This window comes from Camelus ferus, chromosome 4, assembly GCF_009834535.1.
Source record: "Camelus ferus isolate YT-003-E chromosome 4, BCGSAC_Cfer_1.0, whole genome shotgun sequence".
Taxonomy (NCBI): Eukaryota; Metazoa; Chordata; class Mammalia; order Artiodactyla; family Camelidae; genus Camelus; species Camelus ferus.
Window position 1 is genome coordinate 10,330,388 of NC_045699.1, and position 20,456 is coordinate 10,350,843.

General features: G+C 35.2%; 1 protein-coding gene across 1 annotated transcript in view; it reads left to right on the forward strand.

The window, feature by feature from the left end:
• Positions 1 to 20,456, forward strand: part of UBAP2 (ubiquitin associated protein 2) — a 95,496-nt gene that overhangs the window by 15,651 nt on the left and 59,389 nt on the right. Inside the window, exon 2 of the mRNA XM_032477561.1 lies at positions 10,066 to 10,205. Within this exon, the coding sequence (XP_032333452.1) occupies positions 10,107 to 10,205 (99 nt within the window). The 5' untranslated portion in view covers positions 10,066 to 10,106. The remainder of the gene's footprint in view (positions 1 to 10,065; positions 10,206 to 20,456) is intronic.

Genomic DNA, 20,456 nt, shown 5'->3' on the forward strand with positions numbered 1-20,456 from the left:
GCTATGCAAGTGATGCCAACAGTGGTTATTCTGTCTTAAAGAAGAGGAAGCTGAGTTGGAGCCTCTTGTATAACTGTAATTGAATGATTAGCTTTGCAGCATAGCATAGTGGGTAGGAGCACAGACTGGAGCCAGGAGGCCTGGGTTTGAATCTTGGTTTTATCACTGATGAGCTGTGAATCTCTGTCTTAGTTGCCTGTAAAATGAAAGTATGTACTTCAGAGTGTTGTTGGAAGGTAATGAGTTAATGCTGTATACACAAAGCTCTTCAGCAGTGTCTGTTACATGATAAACAGTATACATTTGCTCTGTTATTATTGTCATTACTTACTGGTTTCAGGGTATTGGGAATGAGTCTTTGGTACAGGTGAAAGACCCCCTACCCATCCTTGCCAGTCTAAGATAGTCCTGGGAACACTGGCCTTAAGACTGAGTGAACAGCATCTCTGTGAGCATTCTTGATGGAGACTTGGCTTCTTGAACATAAATCGTGTATTCTGTTTTTAGTAGTTGAGCCCTTAGCTGATCAAGTAATTCATGTTGTGTGGGTAAATTATGTTCTGTTTAAAAAAAAGACATTCATTTTACTGTTTCTGAAATACAAACTTTTTTTTGTTGCAGTAGATGAGAGATTCTGCATTCTGTGAACCTCCTGGTTTCAGAGGTGCCCTCCAATGCTGACACTTTATGATACTGTCTTAAATAAAGCCTTTTGGTGCTTTCACCAAAATTGTCCCAGTTCTCAGCATGTTATCAAGTGTTCTGTACCTTCTCAGAATGATCAAATGTGCTCTTGTTTTTCTTTTAGGGTATGCTGTTTACATAGTTTTTAGGTAATTTTTTACTCAACACTTTTTTTTTTTTGCCTTAAAATTAGGATCCTCTTATGATGACTTTATGCTTTTTGCATATGTAAACTTGAATAGAGGTGCAGGTAGCTGTTGGGAGGTCCATTTTCAGTTCATGCTAAAATTCTGGAACACTTGAAAACACAGCTGTTTCACTGAGGCATCTTATCTTCCAAAAGGTCCTTGAAAAAGATGGCAATAAAACATTTTCTAAAAATGTTCCTTCTACAGAGAAAGTCTTTGTAGTTTAATCAAGTTGGTTTATTCTGCTGGTTTACTTTCCTTATATTACAGGTAATTTTGGACCGTTCTCTTACACTTTAAATAATCTAGGAAGCTTTATATGGTATTTTGCTGATTTTTATTTTTAAAGAAGTTAAAAATGTAGTAGCAGTTCTTACCTGTGTTAAAAATCTATCACATCTTTAATTTGAATGAGGTAAGGTTGATACAGGTTTTAAAATTTGGTTGCATTGATTGAAATAACCTGGTGCTTCCTGCCACTCAAGAACCTGAGATGTGTATGTTTGAGTTTCTACTGGATTATTTTTAGAATCTCTTGCTCTTGTCTGTTTCTATTCTAAGAATTCTCTTGGAACCTGTTCCAGGGTAGTAGTTCTTAGGGGTGGAGAGTGATAGAGGGGATGGAACACAAGTGTAAACTGAATTCCTATGGTCTGGCAACTGGGTGAAGCACTCTTATTTACTATACATAGTTCTTTTTCCAGAAAAGGGAACACAGAATTTCCCCAAGTGACTGTATGTTAAAGGTGTTGATTTTTTATAGTCTAGTTTCCATGACTTACTCACTTTCACAATTTGTTGTGGTAACAGTTTTTAAGGATGTTGACAATAATTTTGGTAACTTACGCCTTTTACCTTGTTGTTGTTTTGGTAGTGGTGGGGTAATTAGATTTATTTATTTTTTAATGGAGGTACTGGGGATTGAACCCAGAACTTTGTGCATGCTAAGCACGCGGCACTCTACCAGTTGAACTGTACCCTCCCCCATGTCTTTTACCGTGATTTATGAATTCACTGTCTCCAGAAGCTTTATGTAAAATACAAGAAAATTTGTCTGTTGAATCATGCATTCTGTTAACTTTATATATTTTCTGAACTATTTTTTCCCAGAGGATTTTTAGTAGCCTTTTTTCCCCTCTGCTTGTTCTGTAAACTTGCAGTTTTATCTTTAAAAGTTTTTTGCTGGACATCTTAAGCATTAAGGCATTTTTTTAATAAACATTTCACTGTTAGTGTGGAGAGCCATAGTGACAGAAAACAAGCTAGTCTGAGTTTGTTTAAGCAAGCATTCTTAGAAGCATGAGCTGGGGCCATCATATAAAAAATTTTTTTTCTTGCAAGGATCATATTTACAATATTTGTGCCAAAGCACTTTCGTAGTGACAATTTGTTATATGAAGTTATATGAGTATATAACCCACAGCAGTAAACCTTAATTAAAAGAGAAAAATGGCTATTTCCAAACAACAGTATTTAAATATAAAGTAAGCAATGTATTTTTCATGTTTTATAGAGCAGTTATTCTGGTTTAGCCATTGAATGGAGAACATTTATAAGCCTAATCACCTATTCATTATTGAATGTGGATTGAGAATTAATGATTGGAGTGGAGATTTAAAAAGTCTTAATGTTTATATTGATCAGTACATTAGTAAAATTTTAATAGTTTGAAACATAAGGGTTTTTTTTTTCTGATTGACAAGTGAGGATTTGGGTACATTACATCAAAATATTTGGTTATAATAGCAAGGCTATGAAGACAAAAAAGTCTTTTGTAAATCAGAAAACTCAGTCTCAGCATCCATTTAATTTAGCTTAAGTTTATTTCTGTACATGCATATTTTCATCACCAGATGGCACTGCTGTAAGAAGAAACTCATTTTGTAATATTTAATGTACCGACTTTATTTTCATAAATAGCGGCACTGAGGAATAAACAGTTAAAGCTGAGTGAGAAAAAGGTCACATAATTCAATTCAAAAAATGGTTTGGAAATCTGTAGGTAAACTAAAAATGGAAATCAGCCAGGCAGATTTTAATTGGATGCTTAACTTCAGTTACTTAGCATAGAATTATAGAGTATTAGTGCAAAAAGTGATTTTAGAAATAATCAGGTGACCCGTCTACTTTAAAAACTCTAATATGCTTTACATTTATATGATGCTTGATAGTTTAAAAACCCAAACCAACAAAAATTTTAAACTCAAAAAGGATGCAAACTGTGTACTCATATTGACTGTGAGACACAGATTCAAATAGAGTAAAAAATTTTAAACCAGCATATTAGGCATGTGGGACATTCTGGTTAATTGGTTATTTGCTAGTGTAGTGTATATAAAAGACAGTGCAATAATTTGCCTGTGTGCTTAAGCATTCCAGTTGACAGAGGACATATTGAGAAAATGAATAAATAATATTGGACACCTAATTCAGAAGAAAGCTTATGAAACCTTTTCTAACTAAAATAGGTTTCAGGGACATAATTTTCCTTGTGATGCCTGACGTGGTACTGAATTATGGTTAGTCACCTCTCTTAAATATGACACACAAGCCCAAACGATATCTAGAAATGCTTGTTTGATGTCATTTCATTAACCTGAGATGTATAAGATTTATAAATAGGGGAACATTGTTCCACATCATGTGAGTGCTTGCTTTGAGGGCTCTGTAACTGATAGTTTTAGAAAACAGAATTAAATTCATTTTTTGTTCTTTTTTAGAATTATTGGCTCTGTTATGATTTGGTCTTTCTTAGATCATTCTTAATTTCTAAAAGTTACCAGCTTATAACGCATATCATTTCAACATACTTATCAAATGTCTCATATTGGCAGCTACTGAGTAGTTAAGGGAACAAAAATGAGTTTCTGGTCTTAGAATTTAAGATTAGGAAGGCAAGTTAAATGTAGAAGTCATAGAGAGTTGATAGGCTAAAATATGAATTGCAGACAAGTACTGTAGAGTTCAGAAGAACGTTAATGTATAAACAGTATTAGGAAATATAATTCTAGAAGTCTGTAGACCATTTTGGAATATTTTAAATGGACTTTGATAGAAACATAAGGGCTGTTTTGGTTTCCTAGTATGAAGTTCTGATCAACCCTTGCTGCTTTATCTATTGGATAATTTTCTGTTGCTTCTTAATTCATAGTATTTCTTAATATAATCCAGATACTAATTCTTGTCAGATAGATGTTGATTAGAAAATTTCCTAGTTTGTGGCTTGTATTTTCACAGGGCCACGTGGCTTTTTATGAACAGAAATTTTTAATTTTATAGTTATAATCTTTGGAATTTTAGCACCTCTTGATTCTTGAGAAAACCATTACTGTCATGAGGTAAAAATTGCTTTATACTGGAATAAGAAAAAATAACTTTTTACCTGGGGTGTAGTAAAAAAATTTTTATTTGCATAAATAGTGACAAGTAACAATGACATGAGATCTCTTTGCAGGCAAGTTAATAGCTGAAGACTTCTGTGCACGCTGGGTATTTTTCAGCCTCTTTGAAAATTGACCTTTCCTCACACATACATTGCCATCTTATTGGAAATTGTATTTCTGGGCTTCCTATTCTGATCCACTGGATGGGTTGTCTTTCCCTGTACCAGTGTTGTACTGTTGTAATTACTGTAGTTTTGTAATCCTTGATACGTGGGCAGTCAGTCCTGTGCCTTGTTTTTTAAGGAGTGTCTTGGCTGTTGATTATTGCTCCCCCATGTAATTTTAGAATCAGCCTGTCAGGTTTGAGATAAAACCTTGTTAGAATTTTGACGGGAGTCAGATTGAATCTGATGGGAATCTAGTTGAGGAAGAATGATCATTTTAATTGAGTGACTGTTTTAAAACAGGGATTGTAATAATTTTTTCAAGGGCCAGATAGTAAATATTTTCTGCTTTGCCTGTGTTGTATGTAACTATTCAATACTGCCATTGTTTAAAAAAAAACAAAAACAAAACCCACCAAAAAAACCTGCCATTGTAGTGCAAAACCAGCTATAGAAAATTTCTTTAGAAAATGTTTTGTTAGCTGGTATATAGATATAATTAATTTTTGTACATATATTTTTGTTTTGTATCTAGAAGTTTTGCTAAACTTATTATCATTATCTGAAGATTATGGTTTTCTGTGTATAATTATTGGGGAAGTGTCTTTAAAAATATTATTTTCTAATCTTTGTGAGTGTGTGTGTGTCTTTTACTTGCCACACTGTTCTGTCTGGGATCTCCAAATCACCGTTTAAATAGAAGCAGTCATGACTGCAGCTCCTGTTTTTTGTTGTTTATTTTTGTTATCTTAAAGGAATGCTTTTAATATTTGATTATTCAGGATGGTTTTTGCTTCAGGTTTATGTAGATAACCTTTTATCAAGTCGAAGACAGTCTTGTTTTCCAAGAATTTTTATTTTGAGTGAATGTTGAATTTTATTAATGCATTTTCTTTATTGAGATGCTTCTATGATCATACATTTAGATTTTATTCTGTAAAGTTGGTGATTTTATTAAATGATTTTTCACTTGTTAAACCAGCTTTATTCTTGGGACATACTAGACATGGCTATGGTATATATTTTTTTTTTTTACACAATGCTGAATTCAATTTAGAATTTTTACAGCTGTGTGTGTCAGATTGGCTTGTAATTATTATTTCTCCTACTGTCCATATCAGGTTCTAGTCTCAAGGCTGTTTCATCCTCATATTTTCTTTCTCATGTTTTGCCTCTTTCATATTCTAGAGTAATATTTGAACAATTAGAATTACTTTTTCTTTAATTATTTGATAATTATGAGCAAAGTTCATTGAGTGAATTCACTTTTAAAAATTGTAGTAAAATATGTGTAACATAAAATTTACCCTCGTAACCATTTTTGAGGTGTACAGTTCAGTGATATTAAGTACATTCACATTGTACAGTGATGGGGGTATTAATTTTTGAAAGCCTCGAGTCCACAGATTTCTAAAGAGAACTTATTAAGGAGCTAGAAAGTGTGAAATAGTGGAAAGAGTCCAAATTTTGGCATCAAAATGGACTTATACATCACGGCTCCCTTATTACTTTTCCTGGGTCTGTGTGATAGGTTTGTATATTCACCTATAAAACAGTTATTATAATATCCACGTTGCACAGAGAATATGATAATTTGGAGTTAAACTGGTTCCTGGAGTGTCTGATAATACTCAGTTGAATTTGCAGTTCTAAAAACTGAAGACTGTAATTAGCTTTGCTAGGAATGCCTCTATTCTACAAATAAAGATGTTTGTAATGCCACTTGACCTTAGTTCATTTCGTAATTCTTAACCTCCTTCCATAAATATTTCTTGACCACAGCATTAGCCCAGTACAAGTCTTGAGCATTTTTTTATTTTGTCTTTTTCTTCTCAGTGTCTCAGATTTATCCAGGATTGATTTCAGGAGCCACTTTTTAAGAAAAGCGTAAGATTAGTACACATTCTTTATTTACAGCAGAAATATTGTTGATTTCCAGGATTGTGGTTCTCTAGTCTCTTCACAAAGTTTCATGATGAAATGAGGAGTTGTATTTTTAATTTTGCCTGATCAAGGATAACCTTAAGTACATTTTAGGTCTCTACTAAATTCTTAGTGCAGGGTTTTTAGCCTAGGCTTCCATGGGCATTGAAGGGGTGGCATGGGTTGTCCACGCATGGGTTTTGGGGGGAAGGGAAAGGAGATGTAAACCTCATGAGATTTCAGGCAGAATTTTGTGTGGATATGCATATTTCTGAGGGGAGGTGCCCATAGTTTTCATCAGATTATCTTAAATATTTAATGGGCCAAAAAAGATTGAGTCAGTATATTAGAATAAAACACATCTTCAATGACAAAGCATTTCCACCCTACTTAATGGAGACACTGGGATTTGAATCTAGGACCTTGTGCTTCCCAAGCACACCCTCTGCCACTGAGCTATACTCTCCCAACTTCTTTCATGACAAACATTAAAGTGTTATTTTTACCTGTTGTAAGGTGGTGAATCTGGCAGCCAGGACTGTAATAAACTGGAGAAAGAGCATTCTTTAGGAAGGGATGTTTTCAAATATGCATTGAAGCCTAAAGCTTATGAGGAAGGCCCCAGTGTTAGAGGTAGATATGAGCCACTCTTCACCTGGTGACATCATCCTGGCCTTGAGTAAAGTGGGCTTTTCCTAGTTTAAAATTCAAGTTCTTTTCAGTGGTATGTTTCGGCAAGGGATCTATTCCTCTTAACCCAAATCTATCTTGATTATTCATTTAAGTTGTGATCCTGACTTTCTGACATTCTAGTTGATTTCTTGGTAACATGTGCCCCTAGATAATTCAGGATTTTTGCTTTCAGTTGGGATCCTCAGTGTTGCTCCTCAGTTCTTTTTAATTCTTTTTTAAAATCAGCTTCCTCTCATATTTACCTTCATAGCTGTTACAAACCTTTGCTGGTTCCTTGCATTCCTCCACCGCCCCCACCCCCTTATCTAGTATTCTCTTCAGGTGTTCTGTCCCTTACTGAAAAAGTAAAGATAGACAGAACCAATTCTTTTGACTGTCTTTCCTAATCTAAACATCTAGCAGCTGCCATACCTGCCCCTTTCTTTATTCTTCTGGACTCAGGAGAGGGATCCCCTTTTTTGTCCAAGTGAATCATTTTCCTTTATTACTGTCTCAGTTTAATGCCTCTAAATTATCTCCTCTTCAGCTTATACAGGTAGGCCTCTTTTATTCAATAAATATATAGTAACTAATTAAGCATACACCCCATGTTAGGCCCTGGAAGAACAAAAGTGACAGGACAGATACAGTCACTGTCCTCACGGGGCTTACCGTGTCTTAGACTTGCTCAGTGTACCTCATCCTTACAAAATTCTATTCTGATGCTCTGTATCTCCTCCTAACTACTACCGCTTGCATATACTAGTTTGCTCTCTCCCTCATTCACCTTGACTTTTTCTACATCACTCTTTTAAAGCTGTATTGGCAGTGGTCACCAGTGACCCCCTAGTTGCAGAGTTCCAGCGGACATTTGATTCAAGCAGTGATTTAAAAATCTTGAAAATATAAAAGGTTTTGCTTCCATGTTGTTGTTGTTATTACTATTTTGGAAGGGAGGTAATTAGATTTATTTATTTTTTTTTTAGAGGAAGTACTGGGGATTGAACCCGGGACCTTGTACATGCTAAGCATTCTTTCTTCCACTTGAGCTATGCCCTCCCCCCCTTGCTTCCACGTTATTTTAAATGTTCGTTTTCAGCGTTGCTGTTTTTCTGGGTGTGTCTGACTGTCGGGGAAGGTTAAGGAGATGATAAGGCGTGCTAAAGGTGGGCTGTAAAGTGTGGTGTCTCCAGCCATGGGTCTTGTGCTCTAGAGACGGCGTTGTCTACAGCTGGATGTTGTGTGGCTTGTTTTCATAATTAAGAATTTGTCTCTATCTTGGCCTTCTGCCACTGTTTTGCTAGTTTAAGATGATGAAGACAACAGTTATTTTGTAATTTAGTACCTAGTTTGGTTTGTAGGCTCTGTACCCTAGGAAATAAATGGTTGGGACTCACTGTATTGCATCTCACTGGTCTGTGTAGAACCTTTCCAAGTTTTATTTCTGATTCTTAAAATGGGGATTATGCCAAGTTCTGTAGAGTGTTGAGGATTACAGGGAGTGACTTATGTGAAACATTTAGCTTGGTGCTCAGCACATAGTAAATTTAAATAAAAAGTTGTTGTAACCATATAAACATTACAGTTGAGTCATACTGCCTTTTGTGGAGGACTTATTTTTTTCCCCACAGTTGCCTAGGTTTCTATGTACCCACCACTGATTAAACTCTATACTTTATTTCATGTGCAAATTAACTTCTTAGAATGGTCAGAAACATTTTCTTGGAGGCATCTCTTTGGTAGCCCTCTGTTGTCCTGCACTGATTAGATTTGGTTGCTCTATAGGCCGCTGTCAGCTGTCAAGATACCATCTTAATCTTTTTTTTTTTTTTTTTGCTGTCATTTGGAGGACCCTCCTGTCTCCTATGTTACGCCCCTTTGTTGTCCCCCTTGTTCTTGGCAACCATTGATGTTTTCTGTCTCTAGTTTTGTGTTTTCCAGAATGTTATAAAATGTTATAAAATGGAATTATACAGTGTACAGCCTTTTTGAGTTTGGCTTCTTTCACTTAGCATAATGTATTTGAGATACATCCTTGTTCATTATTGCTGAGTAATACTCATTTGTGTGGCTAGGCTATAGATTACTCATTCTTTGGACATTGGGGATATTTCCAGTTTGGGTGGATTGTTAATAAAATTGCTATGAATATTCAGATTATTTTTAAGAAAAGTGGCCTGTGACCATCCCAAGCTAGAATAAGTATTTGTTGAATAAATAAAGGAAAATTACATGCACAGTTGTTTTTGTCTCTTTGGAATATTTAGTGTTTATAAATGGTTTTTGCCTTAAGTTATAGCTTGCTGCTGGACATCACATTTTGAATTAGGTTATTGCTAGTAAAATCTTGGCTGGACGTAATGTTGACTTTGGGTTCAAATACCAACTGCAAATGGGAAGAGGTAGATAAAACTACATGTAGGAAAAAAAAAATACTACATGTAGTAGTAACTACATACAGTTGTTCCTTGGTATCTACACAAGATTGGTTCCAGTACCTGCCTTGGATTCCAAAATCCATGGATGCTCATGTCCCTTACAAAAATGCCATGATATTTGCATATAACTTTACACACATCCTCCTGTGTACATTAAATCATCTCTAGGTTACTTATAATACCTAATACAATGTAAATGCCTTGTAAATAATTTTTATAGCATGGCAGATTTGAAGTTTTGCTTTTTGGAACTTTCTGAAAAAAATATTTCCCAATATTTTTGATCTGCGGTTAGTTGAACCTGTGGAGGCAGAACCTGTGGATTTGGAGGGCTGACAATATAGGGGTAAAGTAATGGCTGGTTAAAATTGGTGATAGTTGATACTTTATTGTTTAGAGTTGCTATAATCATAAACATAGACATTTAGATTGCATAAGTAAAACTGGCTTCAAAGCTTCCAGGACAATCTAAAATTCTAATGGATTGTTTTCTTGAGAATTTACACTCTAGGACACCTTTAAGTTTTATCACGTTTCCTCCTTATCCCTGAATTTTATCCTTGCTGTTTTCTGCGATTTCAGAGTTTTGCTTACCATGCTTCCTCTCTTGCAGACTTTCTATTTTGTGCATACATTATTTTGTATATACTGTATATGATGACTTCAGTGAGCAGTGACCGTTCCAGAAGTGCTCGGGAAAAAACACAGATTTCAGCGACACAGGCAACACAGCTACAGAAGCAAGTGGTACAGGTAAGTCTTTATGGAACTCTGCTTTGCTTTGTTCAGAATTACAGAAATTAAGGGGACACATATGCTTCAATGTTCTCCTTTGTAGGAAAGTTTAGAGTTTTGAAACTTGTTTTTGGAAAGTAGGTAGTATGTGATAGGGAAGAGGAGATACTGATTCAGGTACAGTTGGATGTTCTTCCTTAACTATTTAGTCCTGACTTTTTTCTCCTATCTGTTAGCATCTAGACCATCTCTGTTTCTTTATTATTTATCTAGATATGTCCCTGTAATGTTAATGTGAAAATCCCAAGTACATGGAGAAGTAATACTCTGAAGTAGAGAAATACCTGAATTATGACAGACTTAAAAAAGCTGCCTTTTCTTCCGTGCATCATTACTTGGGAAAAGTGTTTTAATCTTAGAATGGCTTTTGAAGAGCAAAATCCAGCTGTATAAAATACTTAATGTTAAATAGTCCCTCCTTTGCAGTTTTTTTTGTATTATTTTAAATGAAGTGAGACAATCCAAGTAAAATGCCAACTAAGCACAGTACCTGTGCTGAGTTGAGTGTGCTGTACATGTTGACCAGGTTGGCAAACCTTTTTACAGAGACAGTGTGGAAGTAAATGAATAAAGCTTATGAAGTTCGTTATGATTCCAGATTGATGATTTGACTTTGATAACTAATTACAGGTTTTTAAAATAATCATTCATACCCGAGTTCCTTGTTGATGTTAAGGGACACAGGAAGTGGACTCAACTCAGTTGTTGCATCACATTTTTCAGTATAAGGTTAGCCTTGCATTTTGCTACTATCAACAGACATCTCTGCTGCTCAGTGCTTGCTCCTAAATAGTGTTTACCCTGATAGGTATTTATTCACAACTGACCAAGAAAGATTGTCTATTGTGGGAAAAATTTGGACTTTTGGACTAGGTGCTCCCTTTATAGATGAATGTTTAAGAAAATGTTTCATGAATAGCCTCTTATCAGAGAAGAAATACAAGTCAGGAGTAATCTTGGGTGCAGCACTGCTAATAATAAAAGAAATATAAATTAAAGCATTTTGTTGTTTATTCATTCAGTAAAGATTAAAGATTAAAACTGTACTGTTGGGAACATAAACTGTCTCCGTCTCATACCCAAATAAAGTCCTTGGGGTGAGTTCCGGAGAGTCAAGAGTCTCCAGGATGGAGGGAGGAGCGGAGGGCTCCTTCCCTGCCGAGAGTCATCTCTGGTAGTTCTTCCTTTGGCCCTTTGGGGATGGATGGCTCATTTTGTATAATTAGAAGAAAAAAGCTGTCCACTGAGCTTTGGGAAAGATTTCTAGACCCTTAGATTTCTAATTTTCCTTTAAAAAAAAGTATTGTGAGAATTTCTCAAAATGCTGTTGGTAAAATCGTTCATTTATCCATTAACTCTGTTCTGGAAAGTATTTCCTAAGGAAGCAACCTGAAATTGGGGGTTGGGTGTAGATGTTCCTTCTTCCACATGATGCTTATTGCCAAATTGCAGATATTAATGGTAGAGGTGTACAGAGTTACCCTGTCGAGGTAGCAGGATGTGAGAGAGGAGACCATGAGCTCATTTGAATCTGAATAAGACTAGGCTTGGGCCCTGAGTTTGCCACTTTACCAGTTAGATGAAGTACTTAAGACTCATGTACCTCAGTTAAAACAAAACAAAACCTTGTTTTGAAAATTAGAGAAAAGTTTCAAGAGTATAGACACAATTCCTGAATATCCTTCATCCAGATCTCTTCAGATGTTAACATTTTTACCATCTTTACTGTTGATCCTTTTCTTTCATTCAACAGAGGAGACACTACACACAGCTTTCCCCTTGAACCTTTTGAGAAGAAGCTGCAGATATGGTGCTTCTTTACCCTAAATACTTTAGTGTGTGTATTTTAGAAAACAGGGGCCTTCTTTTACATAATCACAGTACAGTTATCAAAAATGAGGAAATCAACTCATCTAATGTAATCCACAGATTGTCCTAATGCATATTTTTCTGATTGTCCCAATAAGGTCCTTTTTAGCTAATTAAGTCCTTTGTATTCAATCATTGGATTTAGGTGTCAGTTCTCTTTAGTCTCCTTTAATGTGGAGCTTCCTCTGTTTCATGACATTGACATGTTTGAAGAATATAGGCCACTTATTTTGTAGAATGTCTCCCAGTTTTGGCCTGTCTGATATTTCCTCATGATTAGAATTGGGTTATGCATTTTTGGTAGAAATACCATAGAAGTGATGATCTGTTCTTAGTGCATCATATCATGATGTACACATAGGACGTACGTTTGTTTTATAAACCAGGAACCAATTTTGTCACTTGGTTATCTAGTATTGTGTAGAGAGAGAAAAAACTCCAAGTTTTTCAAATGCAACATGAAGTATGGTAATGTTGAACTGAAAAATAAAGGTTATTTTACCAGCAAAAATGAGTCTATTTGAGAATAGCAGAGAATTGTAATTCAGAACAAGCAAGCCACGGCAAAAACTATAGGCAAGCCCTACAAAAAAGAAGAGGAATGTTATTTTATAGAGGGAAAGGAGGAAGTTGAGAGGGGTTGTCCTGAATGATAGTCCATTAGAGAAGAGTGAGAGTTCAGGGTAGGGAGGGTTTCTCATTAGCTGAGTTGCTAGAGTAGTTGATTTCTTGTATGAGGGGCAATATACATCTTTTCCAACTTGGATCTACAATGGTAATTTTTCCTGTAATTGGCCTCCAGTGGTAGTACATGAGAGCTTCCCCTTCTGGCCTCCTGCCTCCATTTTAGTGAGGTTTCCCTTTATTAATTTTCACAATATTTACTTTGTAGGATGGTTGTAAGGAATTAGAAATTGCATAAGTTACATTCAGTAAGTGGTAACTTTTATTCCTATTGTATAGTCCACATAGGTTATGAAGCGATTATAATGTTTGAGATTATGACGGAAGATGCCTTGTTCCTGATCAACTGAGAAGGGACCCCAAAGTATACTTACAATATAGTACAACTATTAAAGCGCTTAAGAAAAAGACACTAGTAGACTTTGTTAATTAATGCTTATCTCCGAGTGGTGGGTATAGGATGATTAAAAAAAAAATCCTACTTCATTATATTTTCCAAATTTACTGGGTGACAGATCAAGCAAAAAACATTTGGCTCCACTAGAAAAGCTATCAGTACATTCTTCATTGTGAAAGTAACTTCAGCTCATAATGAGCCAAGTGAATGGAAAGAGATCCAGAGGAAGGGAGTTAGTAATGCTGCTTTTCTTGGCAAAGCTTGTTTTCATCTTCACAGTTGTATGGTGGATGTCACTAATGCTTGTTGTAGGGGTGGGTGTAAAACTTTGTTTAACCTTGAATTACCTGTTGAGTCTGCTTTTTCCTCTGATTTCACAAGCTGTACAGATCTCTTGGCATCCTAGAGTTTAGCCTGGCAACTTTCCTATCATACGCTTAATTTATCTTTGGTGCTTTGACCATCAAATATTGAGAGTAATTTTCTCTTTGACTAGGGTAGCTGGCAAAGGTAAAAAATATTTAAAGTTCTGGTTTAAAATGTTTTATATTTCATCAATTTGCTGTGCTAGTATTGCAATACTGCGCTTGTTAACCAGCTGTTAAGTGCATCAGCTGTGTTTTCAGTATGTCTAGATGGTCTATAATCTCTTAGGAATAAAACAGATGATATGACTGAAGAGAAATGCAAAGAATATTTGAGTCATAGTATTTAAACGAAAAAGCTAAGTCTGAATAAGTTTAAATAACTGTTATTTACCTTACATATGGTAATGAATAGTGACTTGACAGGAATGTGTGGGTGAAACAGTATCAAAATGAAAATAAAGAAATATGTGGAAGCCCTAGACTGTTGCCTACAGCAAAATGCTGTTATTAATAAGTTCTGCTTATAATTTTTAGTGAAAGTCTGTCAACTTGAGTATTTTTTTAAAAAAATATTTTATAAGATACTTTAATAGAATCATGATGGGAAGCTTTGTTTCTGTAACTTGTGTACATTTAGGAAGCACAGGCAGTTCTCAGACAGTTTTTAAGTATTGCTGCCTTTACAGCTAATTATTGTAGCTGTTTTCTCCCCTGCCCTGTTACTTTAATTGACCCCACACCCCTTTTTAGAAGATGTTACAGCCAGAATCCCTGCCTTTGGTGTGTGTACCTTGTATTCGGTGACTTTTCTATATGCCATATTTTCTGTGTGAAATGTCTTGAATTAGGCACATTCTTTTAATAAACATCCTACACTGAATGACTGAGTTTCTACAACTGGTCTGCAGTTCACTTTCTTGGATTTTTTTCCCATTTATATTTTTCTTTTATCTTTTTAAAAAATTGAAGTACAGTTGATTTACAATATTGTGTTAGTTTCAGGTGTATGGTAAAGTTGATGATTCAATTATATATGTATTTTTTTTTCCAGCTTATTTTCCATTATATGTTATTCCAAGAAATTGAATATAGTTCCCTGTGCTGTGCAGTAAATCCTTGTTGCTTATTTTATTTTTAGTAGTTTGTATCTGTTACTCCCATATCCTGATTTATCCCCCCACCCCACCTTTTGGTAACCATAAACTTGTCTGTGAGTCTGTTTGTACTTTGTATATAGATTCATTTGTATTATTTTTTAATTCCACATATGAGTGATCTCACATACTGTTTGTCTTTCTCCAACTCCATTTATATTTTTTATTTTAGCCCCTGTTTAATATCTTTTTCTTTCCTCTTCTTTTCCTTTGCCCTTTCTTTTTGACCTTTTTCTGGGCCTCTTTTCTGATCTGAAATTTTTCCCCCCTAATATTTTATTATGAAAATGTCCAAATATGAAGAGTAGATGAAAGAGTTGTACAGGAAACACCCATGTACTCACAGTTACCTTTTTACTCTATTTGTTCTATCACTTGACTAGCCAGCTGTCCATTATGCTGTCTTTTTTTTTTTTTTTTGATGCATTTCAAAGTAGAGAAATCAATATACTTTCTTCTAGAGCATTTTAGCTTATATATGATTAACTAGAGTTTAACATTCATCTGGGTCCCTTCCTCTCTCTCTCTCCCTCTCTCCCTGCCCTCCTTAAGGGGAAATTTGCATACAGACATTTCAGGTGTATCGGATTGTTTTTTTCAGGATGCATATACTTGTGTAACCCAGTCTCCTATCAAGATACAGAACGTCACCCTCAACCTGGAAAGTTGTGCTCATTTTTTTTTTTCTCAATACGGACACCTGCTTTAGAGTTCTGGTGATTTTCTTTATGCTGACTGCTTTCCACCTTGCCTCCAACTCTCATTCCATTATTCTGTGTACCTCTTTTCATTTGAGTCTCGCAGGTTTCCCATGACTAATGTAGACTGCGTTCTCCCAGTTCTTGAATGTGTTGTAGTCACTTTTCTCAGTCTTCAAGTATAAAGTTACAGAAGAAACATTTCCCTCTACATCTCTTCCTTCTCATGGCAACTACACAAGCCTAGACCCTCATTGCTGCGTTCTTAGGCTGTTCATTTTTTAAATTTTTACTGAAGTGTAGTGATTTACAATGTTGTGTTAGTGTACAGCATTTAGATTAGTTATATATATATTCTTTTTCATATTCTCCATCATTATAGGTTATTACAAGATGTTGAATATAGTTCCCTCTGCTAAACAGTAAGACCTTATTGTTCATTAAGACTGTTAAAGTAGTGCCAAAGATCACTCGTTGCTAATTTTGTTCTGTACAGTTGATGTAAAACTTCCTGGTGGGGACAGACTCTGCTCAGGGCCTTGTCTCTAGGGAGATTTTGTCATTTCCAAATACAGTTTAGAAGATTTAAAAAAAAGAAAAAAGTAGCTTCCTCCCTAGCTGGGAGACAGCATGATTGGTATACAGGATACTACCTGCTTCTGGTAGTTAGGAGGCTTGTGCCTGAATAAAGCATGAGGAAATTACTTAGGGGCACCATATAGGGTTGAACTGGATTACTACCTCTAAGATCCTTTCTAGCAATAAAACAAACGCTACTTTATGATTTGATAATTTTTATAATAACTTTTGATCTTATAGATAATGCTTCATGGATGAATAATTTCACAGTGGTGGTTTATCAAATTGCTGTTGGCCGTATCCTGTATAATACTTTCAGTGTTTTTCTCAAGTTTGCATTGCAAGGGTGTGTATTTGGGTATTTTCCTGTGTGTATGTGTATACTTTTATTTTTAAAGCCATAAGCTTTTAGTTGTCTTTCACCGTTAGGTATAATGTTAAGCCATAGGTTTTTTGTTTTTTTTTTTTTTTAGTTGACTATTAGGTTGAGGAAGTTCCCTTCTATTTCTAAGTTTTTGATTTTGCTTTGTTTTGTTTTTATCCTGAAAGGGTATTGGATCTTACCAAATTCTTTTTCTGTATGTCTGTTGAAATGATCATGTGGTTTTTGTCTGTTCTATTAATAGGTCATATTACATTGTTAATATGTTAAAACAACCTTGCATTCGTGGGATAAACTTAACCTGGCCAAGGTATATATTCCTTTTTATATGGTAGTAGTATGCTAGGGTTTGCTAGGATTTTGCTGGGGGATATTTTTCTATAGCTGTGTTTTCTTGTGGTATCTTTGCTTTTGGTATCAGGGTAATAATGATCTCATAGAATGAGTTATGAAGTTTTCCCTTCTCTGTTTTTTGGAAAAGTTTATGAAAAATTGATGATTGGTATTCGTTCTTTCGTTTGGTAGAATTTACCAGTGAAGCCATCTTTGCCTGGGCTTTTCTTTGTGGGAATTTTTTTTTGATGACTAATCCAATCACTTGTTACACATTTTCAGTTTTTCTTGAGTCAGTTTCAGTAGTTTGTGTCTTTTTGGGAATTTGCCTTTTTAGACAAAATTGTTGATTTTTGTCTGGGTTACACATTTGATGGTACATACTTGCTCATGACATTCTCTTACAATCCTTTTTATTCCTCTGAAGTTGGTGGTGATGTTCTGTATTTCATTCCTAATTTTAATAAGTTGAGGCTTCTCTCTGTCTTCCTGGTTGTTCTGGCTAAAAGGTTTACCAGTTCTGTTGGTGCCCACTCCCTCCCCAAAGAGCCAAGTTTTGATTTTGTTGATTTTTCTCTTTTCTTTCTTTCATTTGTTACTACTGTAGTCTATTATTTCCTTTTTTTTTGAATTGGAGGTATGCAAGATTGAACCTAGGACCTCCTGTATGCTAAGCATGCTCTCTACCACTGAACTGTACCCTCTCCTATTATTTTCTTCTTTAAAAACTATTTTGGAATTAATGCTTTGGAATAATTTTAAGATTTGCAAAAAAGTTGGAAAATGATACAGAGTTCTCTGTAACATTCAGCCAGCTTCCCTCAATGTTAACATTTTATATCAAATGTTGGCAAACTTTTTTGGAAAAAAAGGGTCAGATAGCCAGTATTTTATGCTCTGGAGGCCACACACAATCTCTGTTGCATATTCTTTCCTTTTGTTGTATAAAACCTTTCTTAGCTGGCACACCATACAAAATCAGATCCTAGGCTGTAGTTTATTAACGTCTGTCTTAAATAATCATTTGTCAAGACTAAGATAGTAACACTGGCACAGTATTATTAAATAAATAAAGACTTTGTTTGGGTTTCCCTAGTTCTTCCACTAAGGTCTCTTTTTTGTTTCAGGATCCCGTCCAATTTGTTGTCATGCCTCCTTAGTCTCTTCTGATCTGCAACAGTTTTTCAGTCTTTCCTTGTTTTTCATGACCATCACATGTTGGAAGAGTATATTTACCAGTTTTTAAAATAATTAATTGATTGCCTATCATCCTCAAAAGATGAATAATTAGTACTTAAAATGTATAATTATGAATTTATGGATTTAAACATTTGATTGGGTTCAGTTATTTCTAGTTACCCCTTTTGAAGTTCAAATTACCCCATCTTTGGCCAGGTCTCTTCAGATTGGCTCCTGAGTGCTTCTTGACTTGGTTGTAGTCTGGTAACTAACTGTTGTTTGTTGTTACTCGGTTTGTCATTGTTAATAGGTCTCTCTAGTGGACAGAATTATAAAAAAAAATTTTTTTTAAGATAAAATGCCTCATGAGTTCATGCTGATAATTCAAATTCAGAACCATAGGGTTTTCACTTCTTTTATATTATATGTTTATTACTTCCACAATAAGAATCTTGGTTTCCTCAGAACCAAGGGATGATATAGTTAAGAATATTCCCAAATTGCTCATTTGTTTTCTCCCACTTTATACATACAACAGTCTTCGAAGGATAACAGTACTGTACTACTGCTGTGATTTCCCCACTCTTACCCATCTCTCCTGTAACCAGTGCTGCTTTTATTTATACGCAGTTCTGAACTTGGCAAAGTGAGAGGAGCTCGTATTTTATTCCAGAGGCGTCTATAAATGTTGGCTTGTTTTTATATAAAACCTAGTTCATGGCATCAGAATTTGACACACTAAATATAAATGTTTACATTCTCTACTGGAGCAGCAAGGTGTGTATCAATCTCTGTTTCTGTAAGAATTTTCTGAATTTAAGATTTTCAACTTTACCTTCAAGTCAGATGATAGAACAAATGTTGAATTAAATAGTTTCTGTACACTTGAAATTTCAAGGAAACTGCTTGGTTCATTTGATTTTACTCCTTTTGTAGTAGCTTTTAAACTGACAGTAGTAACATGCAGGATGATGACACTTGTACATCTGAGAGCCTTGGTCTTTATCAGTATTGGTGAAAATCACTCAACAACCAAGAGGCACTCCGTTTATGGACCTGGGAAGTAAGTGTCTATAATCCTTTTACACAACAAGGATCTCATGGCCATACTTGTTTCTACTGTTTGCTGTCTCATACTGTGTCTCTATATCTGGTACCCACTGTCAGCTGTCATTCCATTATTTCATTACACAGCCAGTGTTTTTGGTTATCCAGAATAGATTAGTCACTCTGCTAGAGTTGAGTAGTCATGTGCTTTTTTGGGGCAGGGGGTGAGTGGGGAGGTAATTCGGTTTATTTATTTATTCTTAGAGGAGGTACTGGCGATTGAACCCAGGACCACATGCATGCTAAGCGTGCACTCTACCAGTTGTGCTATACCTTCCCCCCGTCATGTGCTGTCATATATGACAGTTACATGTTTTTTCACTATTGACAGTCTTAATACAAGGCCACCTCAACTAATAGCCTTAAAAGCATATTTTACATGATAGGGGTGGCTGTCTTGACAGTCTTAATACAAGGCCACCTCAACTAATAGCCTTAAAAGCATATTTTACATGATAGGGGTGGCTGTCAAGTGAGTAAATGATCTGGCAGCTAATGCAGGCCTGACAGATTGGTGCCTCCACCGCTTCAGGGTACAGCCTTCGGTACCCATGGCACCTGAATTAGCCGACAAGCTCCCTCTGTAAGGTGCAGAGGTCCCCTCCACTGCCTTAAAGTATTTTATCATAGCTAATACCCTGTTCATGTACCCATTGTATACTATACTTTCTCCCTTTGAGGCATCATTTAGTTTTATTTCTACAATAAGTATATGCTTAATAGTCACCATTAATACTTAGGTCAGTATCTCTAGTCATTTTGGTTGCCTGAAGTCAATGCTGATATTGATTCCTCAGGAATGACTCGAGGGAATAATATTCCCTGTGTTCTTTGGTGCTGGTAACAATTTATATCCTTTATATTTGAATATAAAGTCAGTTTTGCTGGCTATAAATGCTAGGCTCACATTTTCTTTATTGAGTATCTTAAAATGTTACTTTATTTTCTTTTTTGCGCAAAAGCACTGCTTTTGACAAGTTTATCTATATTCTCATCTCTTTCCCTTATAAGTCTTTTGTTACTTCTGCCTACATGCAAAATGGATGTTTTCATTTTAGAATCCAGATCTTTTACTAGAAAATATGTCATTGTGTAGTGTTTTGGGTTGATATTCTTAAGTATGGTGTTTTTTCTTTCACAAATTCAAACAGTATTCTATTTGCTTTCCATTTTTCTTGAATTTTAGCTTTGAGCATTAGTACTGTTCCCTTTTTGTCCTTGTCCTCTTCAGAGACTTGTATGAGCCACAGGGTCAGGTTGGCTTGTCTTTTGCCTATGTTCAATATTTGATTTTTCTCCCATTTCTTTTTCTTTTTCCTTTTTAAAAATTATTTTTTACTTTAAGTAAATTTCTCTTGTAGCATTAACTCTTAAGTTTATTTTATTTTATTTTATTTTATTTTATTTTATTTTATTTTTGTTGGAGGAGGTAATTAGGTTTATTTATTTATTCATTTTT